Source organism: Balaenoptera acutorostrata, chromosome 2 (assembly GCF_949987535.1).
Source record: "Balaenoptera acutorostrata chromosome 2, mBalAcu1.1, whole genome shotgun sequence".
In the NCBI taxonomy this organism is placed as follows: Eukaryota; Metazoa; Chordata; class Mammalia; order Artiodactyla; family Balaenopteridae; genus Balaenoptera; species Balaenoptera acutorostrata.
The window spans coordinates 158,317,922-158,337,960 of record NC_080065.1 but is presented as its reverse complement, the minus strand read 5'-3'; the positions used below and the strand labels follow the sequence as shown (position 1 = coordinate 158,337,960).

Here is a 20,039-nt window from a genome sequence, read left to right as displayed (position 1 = left end):
AAACAGAGAACTGACACCACCTTAACCATGTGATCAAAATCAGCCTGACCAATAATGGGACAAACTGATACTGTTTCTTGACTGATGTAATGAGAAGGATATATAACCTACAATGTATTCTTGCCAAGAAAATTTAACTGCATCTAATCACAGTTCAGTAAGATCCCTAACAGATGAATTCAAATGTTGGGACATTTACCTGGATTTTTTATGGAAGAAAAAAAGCCTGGGAGACTGATCTAGATTAAAGGAGACCAAAAAAAAAAAAAAAAAAAAAGACACAACTAAATGCAACTCATGATCCTTAATTGGATCAAAAACAAACAAAAAGGTTATAAAGGACATTACTGAGACAACTGGGGAAATTTAAATATGGACTCCATATAGATGTCATATCAACGGAAGTTATACCAGTATTGTGTCTAAGGAAGAAAGTGTCCTTGTTCTTGAGAAATACATGCTGAAGTAGTAGTTATGGATGAAGAATCATAAGTTTATAAGTTACCTACAAATATTTAGGGAAAAAAATGTACATAGAGGCAGAAATAAAGCAAATGCAGCAAAATATTAACAGCTGGCGAATCTAGCAGAATGACACGGAGGTGTTCACTGGACTATTTCTTTCTACTTTTCTTGTAGGATTGATATCTTAAATGAAAAGTTGAGAAAAAAATTAAGTATACATGTTATTAGCTAAAAAGTGAACCTGCAAGACAAAAATGTAGAGCTTGAAGATAATCAGAGGACACATACAAAATGAAACTATAATAATAATGGATCATACAGTGAATGACATGAAAGGCAAGAAAGCCATATGAACAAATCCTAACAGCTCTTTTGACAACAGAAATAAAACCAAACATACATCAATAAACAAAAACGAGCTGGGACTTCCTTGGTGACACAGTGGTTAAGAAGCCACCTGCCGGGCTTCCCTGGTGGCGGAGTGGTTGAGAATCCACCTGCCAATGCAGGGGACATGGGTTCAAGCCCTGGTCCGGGAAGATCCCACATGCTGCAGAGCAACTAAGCCCGTGCGCCACAACTACTGAGCCTGCGCTCTAGAGTCCGCAAGCCACACCTACCAAGCCCGCGAGCCACAACTACTGAAGCCCACGGGCCCTAGAGCCCGTGCACCACAACTACTGAGCCCGAGCTCTAGAGCCTGCGAGCCACAACTACTGAGCCTGTGCACCACAACTACTGAAGCCCGTGAGCCTAGAGCCCGTGCTCCGCAGCAAGAGAAGCCACCGCAAATGGAGAAAGCCCGCACACAGCAATGAAGACCCAAAGCAGCCAAAAAAAAGATAAAATAAAAGTGAGCTAAACTCATCCATTAAAGAAAAACTCCTAGACTGACTAATAAAGAAAATCAAACTACAAGTTACATATAAAAATCTAGGAGTGAATTTTATGGTATGCAAATCGAAATTAAATTTTAATTTTAATCTAATTAAGATCTTTTAAAAAGAGATGTATCTCATATAAAGTAATTCAGAAAGACTGAAAATAAAAGGGAAGGCTACCAAGCAAAGATAAATAATAAGAAAGCTACATTCATGAATTGTAAGATCAGACAAGATTGAATTCAGGGAAAAAGCTGTAAACAAGACAAAAGATGTGTACTTCTTGATGATAAAGACTATAATCCATAATGAAGGGGATGTAACGTACAGCATGGTGACTGTAGTTAACAATACTGTACTGCATATTTGAAAGTAGATAGGAGAGAGGATCTTAAAAGGTCTCATCACAAGAAAAAAATATTTTGTAACTATGTATATTGACGGATGCTAACTGGACTTATTGTGGTGATCATTTTGCAATATATAGCAGTATCAAATCAGTACATTATACACCTGAAACTAATATAATGTTATGTCAATCACACCTCAAAAAAAATTAGAAACAAAATGAAAAAATTAACTCCTGAAATTAAAACAAATCTAAAAGGAATATAAGAGCCACAAATAAACACAACAGATAACGCATTTAAGAGAAACAGCAGTGAAAAGGGAAAGAATTTTAAAATAAGAAAGAAATTAAGAGATTTTTTTTTAATTTGAGAAAAAGTGAATATACTTCAGAAAATACTGAAGATAGGCAAAGAAGATCCAACCCACAAATAGTAAAAGAGTCCCCAAAGAAGAAAACCAAAGCAAGGGAACAAATCGAATATTAAAAACATATGGACTTCCCTGGTGGCACAGTGGTTAAGAATCTGCCTGCCAATGCAGGGGACACGGGTTCGAGCCCTGGTCCGGGAAGATCCCACATGCCGCGGAGCAACTAAGCCCGTGCGCCGCAACTACTGAGCCTGCACTCCAGAGCCCACGAGCCACAACTCCTGAAGCCCAGGCACCTAAAGCCTGTGCTCTGCAACAAGAGAAGCTACCGCGATGAGAAGCCCGCGCACTGCAACAAAGAGTAGCCCCCGCTCACTGCAACTAGAGAAAGCCTGAGCACGGCAGCAAAGACCCAACGCAGCCAAAAATAAATCAATTAAAGAAATTTTAAAAATAAATAAATAAATAAAAATAAAATAAAAAGATCTGAAGCTACTTACTGAAAGAGCACAGAGTGTATATGAGAATATAAACCTAAAATGGCCAACTCCAAGACATGGTCTAGTAAAATTACTAGGATTTAAAGAAAAAGAAAAAAATCCTGTTGACATTTGGGCAAAAATAGCAAACGGCATAAGGGAAAAAAATTAGGCAATTATTAGCTTTTCAACAGCAACACTTTATGCCAGAATAAAAATGGAGAAACATATTTAAAATACTCAAGGCAGGAAAATGTGAGTCAAGGATTGTACCTGGTAAAACTGACAATCAGGCACAACGGGAAAACACAAACTTACCAATATATAAGACCTTTAAGTTAAAAAATAAAAAGGCAGGAAGAATTTTTTCTTATAACATTAAATTCCTCTCTCTACCTAACAAAGGAAGACAATGTAGAAATAAAATTCTTTTAAGGAAAAAAATTCAAATGTTTACGACGTAATATGGTAAAATCAACAACTAATACTTACTAAGTATTGAGCATTTGTGTTCAGCACTATGCTAAGTGCTTTACATTCACTCTTTCCATTTAATCCACACAACTGTAAACATTTTATATTATAGATGAATAAAATTAGGTTGAGGGAAGTGAATTTACTCCCCTAGGGTCCTCAGGTAGTAAGTGGCAGGGCCAGGACTTGAATCTAGAACTGATTTCAAATATTCTGATTTTAACCATTATGCTAAATGAGCTTTTGTTTTCTGAAAACATATCTTAATTTCTGCACATGACCAGTGGGTATTGCTAGAGCCACAGAGAAACCACTAGCATTTTGTATGTAAAAAGATAGGAAACAAGGCATGCGGAACCTAAAGTACCTTAAGATAAAGAAAATGTTTTAAGAATGAAGATAAATGCTCAAAAGAATCAAATGTTACACAGAATGTCAAGAAAAATAAATTCTCAAGTAAGTCTACTGGATGAGGCAATTAGTGGGCCACTTGGGAACTATACAGTTCAGAAACTATCTAGAGATGAGTGTCAGATGACAGGGCCAAGTGATGATACACGGGTATATAGTGCAAGCACTTGCAACTAGGAGAACTTACTTCTAGCTCCTAGTCCTGCCACTCGCTGGCTGTAGGACTTGTGGCAAGTTACTTAATACCTTGTTGGGCTTCCAATTCCTCATCTGTAAAACCAGGATAACAATACCTCCTTCACAGAACTGTGGAAGTAAATCACTAAACAACCTGAGTAGACAGATCCTGGATCATAGTAAGTACTATATAAATGCCAGCTGTTTATCCCTTCCTAGACTAAGGAATTCTTTTTCCTCATCTCTTAATCTCTCTTTTAGATCTTCTCCTTTGGCCTTTAAACATGAAAGTTGTCAAATTTCATGAAATTGTTGGGTTAAAATCTATATGCATTGCTAATTTTACTAATGATTCCAAATTGCCCTACAGAAACACTAGTATATTTTACATTCAGTATGAACACAACGCTGACAAGAGAAATTAATAAGTCATTTCAAAAACCATAAGAAACTTACTAAGTGCATGGAAGCATTAAATGTGTATTTATTTTCAATTAAAGAAAATGCAATGATTTGGGTAGCAGATTTGGTATACAGGAGCATTTCTGTATAAGTAAAAATAAAATATTCTTGCTCTCTCTACTGCATCTAAGCATCTTGATTTCTTCATAGCAGTTACCACAATGTTACTATTATTATTTTTGGTTTTCTATTCTTTGCTTTCCATTTTTAGACTACAAGCATCTAAGAAGAGTAGTAACCAAGTCTCTACTTAACCCCTGTATCCCCCAACACCTGGCAACATAGTAGGCATTGAAAAAATTTTGTGGAATGAATGAATTTATAATAAGTGGAAGTCAGAAAAACTGTCTTAACAAATTCTAAGATATTTACAATTAAAAAATTTTTTTAAAGTATAGTGTTTGGCACTCTAAAATTCAGGTAAATAACTAATTAATGATTGAAAAGTAAGCTCTAATTCTTTTAAGTGACCTGATTCAATATACAGTCAGCATCCTGGGGAAAAATGAACTGGAAGAAAATTCTCAGGTAAGTGAAATTTACTACTCTACGCAACGACTATGTAAGAACCAGTTTTTAAGAGACAGTCCTAGAATAAAAACTGTTAAACAAAGAACATATAATATAGCTGAAACAATTTTACGATGCTTCAGGGTTTTCACGGCTTGTGTTATGCTGTAATGCCCTTGGGATGCTACTGATCATAGGGTGATTTGCTCCTATGGCAGCCAAGTTCCTGGGGCCTCTAGGGTTTGCATGTCTTTGTCTACATTAGCTACCTCTACCCTCCCTGTCAGGTATCACTCTGCCTGACTTCTGGATGCCCGCTTCTCTCTTCCTCCCCATGTGGTATACTCTGTTCAGGGATGGAAAACCAGATAATCAAGTCTGTTAGAATCCTGTGAAAGAGTAAAGCAAATAGGTAAGAACCTCTATTGAAGTATATACCGCAGGCTTGACAAGGTCAGGGATCTTTATTTTCCCCACAGAAGGTTAAAGTTGCTAAAAGTTTACCTTTCCTAAGTGTTAAAATAGTTCAGTGATGAAGTCTAAATAATAAATTGGGGGGCAGCGCAACGCTCACCTGCCCACTTGTAAGCCTAGTAAGCGTCCTAATAAATAATTTCTTGTCTATCAATCAATCAATCAATCGTGGTAACCAGGAGAACATGTTTATGAATGCTAACTCTCAAAAGACAAATCTTCTCATAAAGGGAGGTAACTACAATGAGAGCACTTGAGTTTTTCCTTAAAAGAATTTTGAATATTCCCTTGAATCATATACCTTACACTGTACGTTATTATTTGTTGTTAGTTTATCCAGTATTCTTCTTACCAAGGGTATCTTTAATGAGGATTTCAAGCTTCTGTCCCATGTTGGGTCCTCTCTCCTCTCTTGGATTCTGTACTCGGTTTACAATCTCTTGCTTGATGGAGTTGATTACAAACAATAAATTATCTGTAAGATAGAACAGGACAGTTGGAGCATGTCATTAACATGGAAGAATTTACTTTTAATTATGTAGTAACAGATACTCAATTAAAAATGAAGAACAGGGCTTCCCTGGTGGTGCAGTGGTTAAGAATCTGCCTGCCAATGCAGGGGACACGGGTTCGAGCCCTGGTCTGGGAAGATCCCACAGCCGCGGAGCAACTAAGCCCATGCGCCGCAACTACTGAGCCTGCGCTCTACAGCCCGCGTGCCTAGAGCCCGCGCTCCACAACAAGAGAAGCCACCACAATGAGAAGCCTGCGCACCGCAAACGAAGTGTAGCCCCCCTCACCGCAACTAGAGAAAGCCCGTGCACAGCAACAAAGACCCAAAGCAGCCAAAAATAAAATAAATAAAATAAATAAATTAAAAAAACAACAACAACAAATTTCCCCACCTTAAGAAGCTTTAAAAAAAAAAAAGAGCAAAGTTAACCAAGAGTAAATAAGGAGGGAAATAATAAAGAGCAGAAATCAATAAAACAGAACACAAACACACAACAGAGAAAGTTAACAAAGCCAAAAGCTGGTTCTTTGAAAATATCAACAAAATTGATACCCACTCCCACCCTCATCCCCATCCCCAGCTAGACTGCTTGATCACCTCCACCTAGAATGAAAAAGGGGTTATCACTTCAGAATACAGCCATTAAAAGGATAATAAGAAAATGCTATGCTAACAAATTCAAAAACTTGGATGAAATGGACAAATTTATTGAAAATACCACTTAACAAGAAGAAATGGAAAATCTGAACAGCTCATTTCTAATAAAGGAATTGAATTTATCAAAAAGTATTCCCCAAAGAAAACACAGAGGGCTTTAATGGAAAATTCTATCAAATGCACAATGAAGAAATAAAATTAATTTCATCAAACTTTCAAAAAAAAGGAAGAAAGATCATGGCTGAATTCATTCTCTAAGGCTAGTATCCTCAAATACCAAAACCTGACAAAGACATTACAAAAAAAGAAAATCACAGACTAATATCCCTCTTGAATATAAATATAAAAATCCTTGACAAAATATTAACAACAGAATCCAACTTAAAATATCAGCATAGAATCTTACAAAATATTTTCAATAGACTCTAATATAAAAAGGAAAATACATCATAACCAAATAGAGTTTATTCCAAGAATGCAAGGTTGGTTTAATAAAAAATTAGTTAATATAATTCACCACATTAACAGGGGAATATGTGATATATTACCAGAATAAAGGAGAACAATGTGATTGTTCCAATAAATGCAAAAAAAAAAAAGGAAAGAAAATGACAGTATTCAATATCTATTCATGATAAATGAAACTAGGAAAAGAAGGAAACTTACTCAAAATAATAGAGAGCATCTCATCTACAAAAAAGCCTACAGCTAATATCAACTTAAAGGTCAAAGTTTCCCCTGCAAACAAGGCAGTCACCACTTCTATTCAAATGTCTTAGACATTGCAACAAGGCAAGAAAAAGAGTTAAAAGGCATAAAGATCAGAAGGGAATAAATAAAGCCATTTCTATTTGCAGATGATGACTGCTTAAATAGAAAATTCCAGGGCATCTACTGGAGTATCTACTACTGGAACTAATAAATTTAGCAAGAAAATAAGGTATAAGAGTAATACAAAAAAATTCATTTTATATACTACCAAGAAAGAATTTGAAATTTCAAAAATGAGTCCATTTACAACAGCACCAAAAAATATAAAATACTTAGAAATAAATCTAACAAAAGATGTTCAAGCACTCTACATTGAAAACTATAAAACAAGTCAGAGAGATATTAAAGAAGACCTAACTAGATGGAAAGAGAAACCAAGTTCATGCATAGGAAGCCTCCATTTTGTTAAGATGATAATTCTCTCCAAATTGATGTACAGATTCAAAGCAATTCCAATCAAAATTTCAAGAAACTTTTTTTGTAAAAAGTGATAAACTGATTCCAAAATTTATATGATCATTCAAAGGACCTAGAATAGCCAAAACAACTTTGAAAGAACAAAATTAGAAGACTAACAAGGACTAACACTGCCTGACTTTCACAGTCTACTATACAACTACAGGAAGACACTGCATATTCACATAAAGATAGACAAATAGATCAATGGAACAGAATACAGGGTCCAGAAGTAGACCCATACATATAGGATCAACTGATCTGATAAAGGTGCAAAAACAATTCAATGGGGAAAGGAAAGTTCTTTCAATTACTGGTGCTTGATCAACTGGATATTCATATGGGGAAAAATTCAACTCTTAGCCTACACCATACATAAAAATTAACCTGAAAAAGATCTCATAAACTTAACTGTAAAACCTAAAACTATATAAATCCTAGGAGAAAATATACAAGAAAATACAATTTTTGGAGTTGGCAAAGTTTCTAATTAGAACACACAAAAATGTAAAATATAAAAGGAAAGACTGACAAATTGGACTTCAACAAAATTGAACATTTTTGCTCTCTGGAAGATGTCAGTGAGAAAACAAAAAGGAAATCCAAAGACTAGTATAAAATATTTTCAATACATATATCAGACAAAGAGCCTGTATCTAGAATAAAGAACTTTTAGAAGACAAAATTTTTAAATGGCAAAATATTTTAATAGACACTTCACATATACACACAAAGTGTATGAATAGCCAGTAAGTACAGTAAAGATGTTCAACATCATTAATCAAAGAAATACAAATTAAGACCACAATGAGATACTGCCACATACCACCCATTAGGTTGGTTAAAAGTAAGAAGATTGACCTTGCCAAGCGTTGGCAAGGATATGGACCAACTAGAACCCTCATACACTGTTTTTGAGAATGTAAAATGGTACAGCTACTTGGAAAACAGTTTGGCGGTTTCCTATACAGTTACTCGTAGGTATTTAACCAAGAGAGATTAAAATATATGTCCACCCAAACACTTGTACAGAAATATTCACAGCAGCTCTGTTACAGCAAAAGCAAACAACCCAAGTATCCATCAATAGGTGAATGGATAAAGAAACTGCAATATATCTAACACAGTGGAATACGACTCAGCAATGAAAAGGATTTAACTATTGATATAGATGACGTGGAGAAATTTTAAAATAATTATTCAGAGTGAAAGTAGCCAGGCAAAAAAAGAGAATGTATGGTAGGATTCCATTAATATAAAATTTTGAAAATGTAAACTAATCTACAGTGACAGAAAGCAGATCGGGGCTACTAAGGGATAGGAATGGAGGGAGGGTTAGCTTACAAAGGGGCACTATGAAACTTTTGGAGGTGATCAAAGTGTTCATTATCTTGATTGGTTTCGCATGTATATACATATGTCCAAACTAACCAAATAATACTCTTTAAATATGTAGAGTTACTGTACTTCAATTATACCTCAATAAAGTTGCAGGGGGGAACACATCTCCAATTTCAACACACAGGATTCCTATGGTCTGAAATAAATCTCTACTACTTCAGACACTGATTTGAAATCAGTGATGTGTTATTCCTAACCTTGTAACACTTAGAAGAGACCAATCTAGACTAATATTGAAGAGGGAAGTCAGAAATAACTGGGGGTGAGGGGGTGGGGAGGCAGTTTAAAACTACATGCAGGGACAATATATATAAAACGTGTCACTAAACAAGGAAAGCACAGCTGACTCCCTAAATCACATGAAACAAGAAATTTATGCTTCTTCTCAAATAACTGAGAGAGAACACCATTTACTCAAATATAAGTAAGGACATTTACATGCAGGCTGGACTTCTGAGAAGCAATGAGGTTCCCCCATCTTCAACAGGTAAAGTAAATCAGGTCACTTTTAAAAAGAAAGAAAAAAAAAAACCCACTGTAAAATCAAAACTGAAACAGAGCAGAACAGCTCTTCTCAACCTGGGCAGTGTCCATGCCAGGCCACTGTGGGGAGGGAGGGAAGATGTGAAGGGTTATAACAACATCAAAAACTTCTGGGTGAGGAAGCGGAGGCATCTGGCTCAGAAAGTGAGGCCAAACCTTAAATCTCTAACAGATCCCTCCTGTTTTGATTCCATGTTCATCCAAGAATCTTCCAGTTTTAATTTTCTCATGTAGCTTGCTTAGGTATAAAATATGTCAATCAGGATGAACGTCAATCCTCTTAGTAGCTTTACTTTTCATTCTGAGTCAAGAAATCTACATTTGACTCATGGAGCAGCTTCTTGCGAGCTTTGGTAGAAGGAATCAATAGGAGGAGGAGGTTCGGTAGGATAGGACGGGATGAGTAGCACAGTCCTGGGCCCTGAAGCTAGTCCTTGGAACGGTGCTAGCTGATGACAAATTTAAAAGGATAAGGACAGGGCTTCCCTGGTGGCGCAGTGGTTGAGAATCTGCCTGCTAATGCAGGGGACACGGGTTCGAGCCCTGGTCTGGGAAGATCCCACATGCCACGGAGCAGCTGGGCCCGTGAGCCACAATTGCTGAGCCTGCGCGTCTGGAGCCTGTGCCCCGCAACGGGAGGGGCCGCGATAGAGAAAGGCCCGCGCACCGTGATGAAGAGCGGTCCCCGCACCGCGATGAAGAGTGGCCCCCGCTTGCCGCAACTGGAGAAAGCCCTCGCACGAACCGAAGACCCAACACAGCCAAAAATAAATAAATAAATAAATAAATAAATAAAAATTTAATAAAAAAAAAAAAAAAAAGGATAAGGACAACAGAGTACATTTTTCATAAAGCTAACTTTACTCTGAAATTATGCCTGTCTCAATTTTCTAATGCTAAAATATTCTTCCTTGTATGAAATGACAGCAATTGTAGATGATGTTCCTTTTAATGTCCTCATGTGGCAAAATATAAAGTTGGCAACACTATGGTTCCCAAGTCCCAAAATCTTTTTCTGATGTCACCGATTTGTAAATCACAAATTCTAGAAACCATTGGGTCAACAGATAGGTAACGGATAAAAGTGTTCCACAAAGCAGTCACAGAGTGACTCCCAGATATTTAGAGGAATCAAGGGCACCATTCCCTTGAGAGATGTATCAGAAATTCCGGGAAGAACTTTCAAACTACATGTGGCAAACTACACAGGAGCATCTCATTGCTTCTGAGATGTCTTCTAAACCAATAGTCGAAGCCGCTCTTCCCCAGACTGGAGAAGAGAAGCTAGTAAGATAGAAGTGGAAGAGAAATAAATGAATGAGAAGATCCTTTTCCTCCATGCTAATTGAGAAGAAAATGTTACCTTTTAAAGACAGGCCTTCAAATGTAAAACAGATAGCTAGTGGGAAGCAGCCACATAGCACAGGGAGATCAGCTCGGTACTTTGTGACCACCTAGAGAAGTGGGATAGGGAGGGTGGGAGGGAGACGCAAGAGGGAGGAGGAGATATGGGGATGTGTGTATGTGTATAGCTGATTCACTTTGTTGTAAAGCAGAAACTGACACACCATTGTGAAGCAATTATACTCCAATAAAGATGTTAAAAAAATAAATAAATAAAAAATAAAGACAGGCCTTTTCCTACATGAAAATATCTACAGGCTTTAAGCTAGCTTTGGAAACAAGAAACATTTAAGGCCATCAAAAACTGAATTTGAGATAGAACAACACATTCAGAAATACACATATTCCTGGCCCTTACCAATTCCCCAATTGTTCCACACCCCAGAATATATTTACATCACAGACAGAGCAGCATGTGTGCGTGCGCATGCATGTACATACATACAAAGGCAAAAATACATGGCCACACAGATGTGCATAATTATGGATAAATTTATTAACTGAACAACACACAGATATATGCCTACATGTGTCCAGAGAAAAAGAGACCAGAAGGCTCCCAGGAGCCCACCACATTTCCCTGCAGTGTGAGTCAGCTGGGTTCTAAAATGAAGTATGAATATCCATGACATTGCAATCAAATATATACTCACAGAGCTCAAGGTCAAAATGCTTCAATAAGCAAGAACGAATAATAGGAAAATGGGCAGATCTCCATTCCAACAAACCAACTATTGTTTTACCTAATTCATCTACCTTGATTAGAATTCCTGTGTGGTCATTAATAAATAAAACCATCAGTTCCTTTCACAAGTTGTAAGCATCACAGTTGGAAATCCTCTTTCTGTCCTCACAAATGGAAACAAGATAACCAAGATAAAGGATTAAGAAAAAACTCCACAACATTTATTGAGCACTTATGTGCCAGACATCATGCTGGACTTAAGAAAACCTCTGGAAACAAATAATAATTGATCATTTAGCCACTGTTCCACTTTCAGATACAATTTAGCTCAAGAGCAACACAGTGAAGAGGACAATTTTAGAAGCAAAGGAACATATGAGCTCTTATGCTACCAGGCTTAAGGAAGTGTAACAGAGCAAGGGGGAAAGAAGGGGTGGTTCTTATTAAGATCTTCTTATTTTTTTTTTTTTTTTTAATAAATTTATTTATTTTATTTATTTATTTTTGGCTGTGTTGGGTCTTCGTTGCTGTGTGCGGGCTTTCTCTAGTTGCGGCGAGCGGGGGCTACTCTTCATTGCGGTGCGCAGGCTTCTCATTGCGGTGGCTTCTCTTATTGTGGAGCACGGGCTCTAGGCGCATGGGCTTCAGTAGTTGTGGCACTTGGGCTCAGTAGTTGTGGCTCACAGGCTCTAGAGCGCAGGCTCAGTAGTTGTGGCGCACGAGCTTAGTTGCTCTGCGGCATGTGGGATCTTCCCGGACCAGGGCTCGAACCCGTGTCCCCTGCATTGGCAGGCGGATTCTTAACCACTGCGCCACCAGGGAAGCCCAAGATCTTCTTATTAAGAGATCTTCTTATTAAGAAGATCAAAGGCAGAGCTTTCCAACCCGCTAGTTCGTTGTAGAAGGGTTCCAGGTGTATGATCGTCTCAGCCCAAAAGGGCCTCCTCCCATCAGAAGCCTACTCTGTTATACTCCAGGATGCCTTAGAGATGATAGTTTTCTGCATGTGCCATGATGTGAAAGATTGGGAAGCACTGATCTAAACCAACGGTTCCCAAATATGTACTAGGGTGGTTGCATAGGAGTAATCTGGGGTAGGGGCTTCCCGGTGGCGCAGTGGTTAAGAATCCGCCTGCCAATGCAGGGGACACGGGTTCGAGCCCTGGTCTGGGAAGATCCCACATGCCGTGGAGCAACTAAGCCCGTGCGCCACAAATAGTGAGCCTGCGGGCTAGAGCCCGTGAGTCACAACTACTGTGCCTGCATGCTACAGCTACTGAAGCCTGCGTACCTAGAGCCCGTGCTCCGCAACAAGAGAAGCCACCACAATGAGAAGCCCGCATACCGCAGCAAAGAGTGGCCCCCGCTCGCCGCAACTAGAGAAAGCCCATGTGCAACAACGAAGACCCAAAACGCAGCCAAAAATAAATAAATTAAAAAAAAAAAAAAGAGTAATCTGGGGTAATGTTAAAAATACGGGCTCAGGCCCGTGGCGCCGGCAGGATGGGCAAGTGTCGCGGTCTTCGTACTGCCAGGAAGCTCCGTAGCCACCGATGAGACCAAAAGTGGCATGATAAACAGTACAAGAAAGCCCATTTGGGCACAGCCCTGAAGGCCAACCCTTTTGGAGGTGCTTCTCATGCCAAGGGAATTGTGCTTGAAAAAGTAGGGGTTGAAGCCAAACAGCCAAATTCTGCCATCAGGAAGTGTGTCAGGGTTCAACTAATCAAGAATGGCAAAAAAATCACCGCCTTTGTACCCAATGATGGTTGTTTGAATTTTATTGAGGAAAATGATGAAGTTCTGGTTGCTGGATTTGGTCGCAAAGGTCATGCTGTTGGTGACATTCCTGGAGTCCGCTTTAAGGTTGTCAAAGTAGCCAATGTCTCTCTTTTGGCCTTATACAAAGGCAAGAAGGAAAGACCAAGATCATAAGTTTTGATGATGAAAGCAGGATAGTAATAAATTTCCATATGCCAAAAAAAAAAAAAAAAAAAAAACGGATTCCTGGGTTCTACTTGCATAGATTACAGTTCAGAGTATCTGGGAGAAGCCTAGAAATCTACAGTTTAACATGTACACACACACGGTTCTAATGAACAATCACATTTGTAAAACATGTTTCTAAACTATCCACTCAAAGGTTAAAATATATATTAGTTAATAAAATTGGCTAACCCAGCACACAACTGTAAAATGGAAGTCAGAGATTAACATGGTCACAAGAGGTGAGCTCTTTAGGATAGAGGTGAGATTTGGCTAGGTGAGCCACAGGTAGACATACTAAGAGAAGGACGTGAATGAGTAAGAGTGAGTATATAGCTTACTGAATGGATGAACAAAAAAGAGGCTGGCCTAAAGCTGGGCAGAATACAGGGAAAGCAAATAACAAAACCAAAGAAAAAGAGAGTGGTCAGCAAGGTAAAAGGAAGTTAATCAAATTGTTAAAAGTGTTGGTTTACCGTATTCTGTGTTGAGGCCCCATAATTTCACTTTATTAGCTTCATACTGCGCTTTTTTCTTTAACCGACAAGCCCTGTGAAAGGAAGGAGCAATTAGCTCACTCATTTTTTTACAGGGAACATTCAGAATATACTTCTTTTTGCTGCTGTCAGACATTTTCTAATAGCAACCAAAAATCACTGCCTACTGATATTTGTATCAAGGGCCTCAATCATCACCCCAAAACATACAATATCATCATTTATCCAAACTGATTTTTTGAAGTTTCAGCATAGATTCAAAAATAAAGCTATGGTTAGTATACCAAAATAAACAAACAAAAACGGACAATACCAAGTGGTGTAGAAGATGTGAAATAAGTGGAACCCTCGTATGTTGCTGGAGGGGATGTAAAACAGTACATACAACTACTTCGGAAAACAGTAAATATTGTTTTAATTTACTTCATTACTTTGGAAATAGCTACTTTGGCAGTTTCTTATACAGTTAAACACACACTCTCGGGAATTTACCCAAGAGAAATGCAAACTTATGTTCACATAAACAACTGCAGATGAATGTTTATGGTGACTTTATTCATAATTGCACAAAATTAGAAACCACTCAACTATCCCTCAACTGGTGAACAGATACACTGTAGTGTATCACTTCAAAGGACTACTACTATCAATACTCCTCCACACAACAACATGATGAATCTCCAATTCATCCTGTGTGATATCAAAGCCAGACTCAAAAGGCTGCATATAATATGATTCCATCTATATTCTAGAAAAGGCACAACTGTAGGAACAGAAAACAGATCGGTGGTTGTGAGGAGTTAGGGGTGAGAGAGGGAGTTCACTTTTACAAAGAGGCATAAGGAAATTTTTTAAGGCGATAAAAATGTTCAATATCTTGACTGTGGTTGTGGTTTACATAATTGGATATGTTTGTCAAAACTCACAGAAGGATACACTGAAAGTGAAGAATTTATCAAGTAAATTATACCTCAATAAAAAAACCTTACTGCAAAACAAACAAAAAATAAAGAGCTATGATAAAATTTTTCATTTTTATACTATAAGGCACTTGAGTTCATTCACCTCTCCCCTTTAAAAACTTCTTCCATGAAGCATAAATACCATCATTTACTTTCAAAGGAAAAATTATAATACTCTCATTGTAGTATTTATAAAAGTATATTTCTGAAAAAAGGGCCGAGGGCCATCTCCTCTATGAAAGCTCACTGAAGTCTAATCTCACCTCCTAGACTTCAATCACATGAGTAAACATGATTACCATTTACCTGGAAGCCAGCTTATTTTTTTCCTTCCTTGACCTTGGCCGGGCTGTTAAGGGAAGCTCACTGACTGGAGTCAGATCACTAATCACCTTATTCAGTTTCCGTAGTTCATTGCCTATCTGGAGTAGTTTTTTAGGATTTGGAGTCAGGTCTTCCACATCCGTTCTCCGTGACTTCTTTACTGCATATTTGCCTATAGATGGTTTAAAAGAAGTTTAAGTGAGATCATTATATTTAACAAGAGATACATTTTATATAGCCATATTTAAAAACCCATCTCTCCCCTCCCCCCTTTTTTTTCAGAGGCCTGAGCATGTGAACAACCTACGCTAGAAGGGCTGGCCTCTTCTCCTTCCCACTTTGTGATGGCAAGAAATGGGGGTAATATAGCACAACTCCAGCCTTTTTCCAACTCTTCTCCACCTTAAGGTTTCTAGCCCTGGTATGATGGATTCTTAATTATCTGCATGGAAGTAATAAGCATCTCAAACCTCAGGACTGGAGTCCAAGTTCACCTGCATACAAAAATCAGGGCTAGGGTACAGTATATGGTCAGGAACGAATTTGGAAATTTTACCCAAACCAAGACATTTAGGCTGCTATGACTGAAAATTTGTCAGACATATATATTCCTGTGTTGGACCCAAAAGTCCAACAAATAAGGATTGCCTTTTCAGAAACCACGTCTTCAGTTAGTTTGATAAATAACATTACAGAAGACTCAAGAAGACTTTCCCTACCACTGCAGGCAAGAGGAATGGCTCTGTCCTCTGAACTACAATACCCTGAACAACTTTCCTAGTACTCACTACATGCTACCTGTACCTATTTGTTGGACTCATCTTTTCATTTCTGGTAGAAAATTGATCTGAAGTCAAAAATTAGGCCTTTATTCACTGAAAGATAATAGAGTACAGACCTGGGTGCCAGTGGAAAGGGAAAATGAGGCACAAATATACTTCTGATACAACTTCTGTGTCAAAAATGCTTAGCAACTTATATCTGTAGCATGAGCGACTACTAAACTGTTTACTGAGCTCCAGCCTACTAGTGTCCCCCACCTTCTCAGTACAGACTTTGGATTAAGGTAAAAACATCTGTGCAGAAGAAATTCTACTCAATTACTTCCTCCTGGGTTCACAGTTCAAAATCCGGCCTACCTAAGATTATAAGCTTCTCCTGACTCTTACTATTCAATTCTTCCTGCTCCATTCCTTTTCTCCACAATTGTTCTTCCTTTCTTTTCCTTTCCCTCCTCTTTTCTCTCCACCACTGTTTTGATTCCAATCTCCCTGTTTACATTTAGGCCTGGAGATTGGACAAAAATGAAAGACAGAGATGCTAGAGCCCATTCTCTTCTTTCCCAACCCTTCTTGCTTATGGCAACTGTGACAGGTCAGGAATCAGCAGGCTGTTGGGTCATTTCCTGGGTAGGATATATAGAACAAGAAGTGACTAGAAATCATTTTTACACAAGCTTTCCTCCCTGTTTAGGTGATGGCTCTCAATACTGGTAAAAGCTATTTGTGAATGAAGAGCAGTCATAGCAAATACAGCGGCTCTACTGTTCTACTCTCCAATTTGCTAGGAAGGGTTGAATACCTACATATAATGTATAATGATTAAGCATTATGGTTTACTATCTCTATTTAAAAGTGACATGAAATATCCAGGACTGATGGTTACCAAGACTTATCATGGTGATCATGGTGTATGCAAATGTCAGATCACTATGTAATACACCTGAAACTGATATAATATTGTACATCAACTATATTTCAATAACAAGAGAAAGGAAGGGAGGGAGGGAGGGAACCTATATGATCACAATCCCCTCTTACCATGATGTAAGCCATTCTTCTGATACATGTTACTTGGCAAGGTATCTCTGTTCCATTCAGATGGCCTTAGCATCCTCTCTTGCTGTGATGGTGTGAGTTGTTCACTATACTCCCAGAAGTACCTTCTTTTACCTCTCTTCCGAGAGGTAATTGAAGTCATCTCCTTCAAGTCTTCCACAGAATCATTTTCATAGCCTTAAAAAAAGAAAGCACCCCCCCCCCGAATTTTTTAAGTTCCATAAATTTCAATAAACCAATCAGGACAAACAAAAAGATCCCCTCTATTTACCACTTGACACATTTCCTTTCATCAAAAAACAGTATTAACATGTCAAAGATAATAAACCAAATCTATAAAATAACTTTTAATGTAGAAATCTCTAATTCAAAATATTTAGAGATTAATAAACAGAGATAACTACACTGTTTATCTTCCTTAGGTTTCTCCTTGGTTAGTATATGACACTTTTTTTGTATCTTCACATAAGATTGAGAGAATAATGAAATATAGCCACAGGAAAACAAACAACCCAATCAAAAAATGGGCAGAAGACCTAAATAGACATTTCTCCAAAGAAAACATACAGATGGCCAACAGGCACATGAAAAGATGCTCAATATCGCTAATTATCAGAGAAATGCAAATCAAAACCACAATGAGGTATCACCTCGCACCAGTCACAATGGCCATCATTAAAAAGTCCACAAACAATAAATACTGGAGAGGGTGTGGAGAAAAGGGAACCCTCCTACACTGTTGGTGGGAATGTAAATTGGTGCAGCCACTATGGAGAACAGTATGGAGGTTCCTTAAAAAGCTAAATACAGAGTTGCCATAGGATCCAGCAATCCCACTCCTGGGCATATACCCAGAGGAAATGCTAATTCAAAAAGAGTCATGTACCAAAATGTTCATTGCAGCTCTATTTACAATAGCCAGGACATGGAAGCAACCTAAGTGTCCATCATCGGATGAATGGATAAAGAAGATGTGGCACATATATACAATGGAATATTACTCAGCCATAAAAAGAAACGAAATGGAGGTATTTGTAGTGAGGTGGATGGAGTTAGAGTCTGTCATGCAGAGTGAAGTAAGTCAGAAAGAGAAAAACAAATACAGTATGCTAACACATATATATGGAATCTAAGGGAAAAAAAAAGGTCATGAAAAACCTAGTGGCAAGACGGGGAATAAAGACACAGACCTACTAGTGAATGGACTTGAGGATATGGGGAGGGGGAAGGGTAAGATGTGACAGGGTGAGAGAGTGGCATGGACATATATACACTACCAAATGTAAAATAGGTAGCTAGTGGGAAGCAGTCGCATAACACAGGGAGATCAGCTTGGTGCTTTGTGACCACCTGGGGGGGGATAGGGAGGGTGGGAGGGAGGGAGATGCAAGAGGGAAGAGATATGGGAACATATGTATATGTATAACTGATTCACTTTGTTATAAAGCAGAAACTAACACACCACTGTAAAGCAATTATACTCCAATAAAGATGTAAAAAAAAAAACAAAAACAAAAACAAAAATACACATGCACCCCAATGTTCACAGCAGCACTATTTACAACAGCCAAGACTTGGAAGCAACCTAAATGTCCATGGACAGATGAATGGATAAAGAAAATGTGGTGTATATGTGTATGTGTGTGTATATATATATATATATATATATATATATATATACACACACACACATACATAAACACACATACACACACACACACACACAAACAGAATACTACTCAGCCATAAAAAAGAATGAAATAATGCCATTTGCAACAACATGGATGGACCTAGAGATTATCATATTAAGTGAAATCACACAGAGAAAGAAAAATAAGTATCATATGATATCACTTATATGTGGAGTCTAAAATATGATACAAATGAAGTTATTTATAAAATAGAAACAGACTCACAGACATAGAAAACAAACCTATGCTTACCAAAGGGGAACGTGGGGGGAGGGATAAATTAGGAGCTTGGGATTAGCAGATACAAACTACTATATATAAAATAGATAAACAACAAGGTCCTACTGTATAGCACAAGGAACTATATACAATATCTTGTAATAACTTATAATGAAAAAGAATATATGTATGTATAACTGAATCACTTTGCTGTACACCAGAAACTAACACAACACTGTATAAATCAACTATATTTCTTTTTTTTTTTAGAAATTCACGTTCTTTTATTTATTTATTTATGACTGTGTTGAGTCTTCGTTTCTGTGCGAGGGCTTTCTCTAGTTGCGGCAAGTGGGGGCCACTCTTCATCGCGGTGCGCGGGCCTCTCACCATCGCGGCCTCTCTTGTTGCAGAGCACAGGCTCCAGACGCGCAGACTCAGTAATTGTGGCTCACGGGCCCAGTTGCTCCATGGCATGTGGGATCTTCCCAGACCAGGGCTCGAACCCATGTCCCCTGCATTGGCAGGCAGATTCTCAACCACTGCGCCACCAGGGAAGCCCTCAACTATATTTCAATTAAAAAAAAAAAAGAAATATAGCCACAGGAATGTTAAAAGTACCATTAGTTAACGGTACTTAGACACTATACAATTATTTTTAATGTCTTCCATCTAATATTTATGCATCTGAAACATCCCCAGACAGAAAGCTGTGTGCATTTCTGGGATGGTATCCTATGAGGCAGAATTCCGTGAGGCAGCAGTGGTCTTCTTCCTACTTCCCACAATACCCTTTTGGTAAAAGTACAAAAATGACAGTTCTCACACAGGCTATTCAAATAAAAACTTATATGCCTATTTCTAACTAATATTTTATTGGAAGCAATTTGCATTTACTTCACTTTTTAAGAAGTTATTTTCCCTACTAATAGGAAGTTTCAGTAAATACTTAATTCTGAGCTGCTAGAACTACTGGTCAGACCCAATACAGAATAACCTATACATCTAAAATACCCTCAGAGCATGCCCATCTTAGAG

The 20,039-nt window shown here is 38.0% G+C and overlaps 1 protein-coding gene and 1 pseudogene across 3 annotated transcripts in view; one reads left to right on the top strand and one right to left on the bottom strand.

Moving 5' to 3' along the window:
- The window catches only part of CREBRF (CREB3 regulatory factor), a 65,147-nt gene that overhangs the window by 6,210 nt on the left and 38,898 nt on the right, over positions 1 to 20,039 (bottom strand). For all 3 annotated transcript variants that reach the window (XM_007190314.3, XM_057541140.1, XM_007190315.2), the window contains exons 5-8: positions 17,074 to 17,268; positions 15,236 to 15,425; positions 13,947 to 14,020; positions 5,406 to 5,528 (exon numbers count right to left, since the gene is read on the bottom strand). In XM_007190314.3, coding sequence (XP_007190376.1) covers positions 5,406 to 5,528; positions 13,947 to 14,020; positions 15,236 to 15,425; positions 17,074 to 17,268 — 582 coding nt within the window. The remainder of the gene's footprint in view (positions 1 to 5,405; positions 5,529 to 13,946; positions 14,021 to 15,235; positions 15,426 to 17,073; positions 17,269 to 20,039) is intronic.
- On the top strand, positions 12,988 to 13,484 carry LOC103005682 (40S ribosomal protein S23-like; annotated as a pseudogene).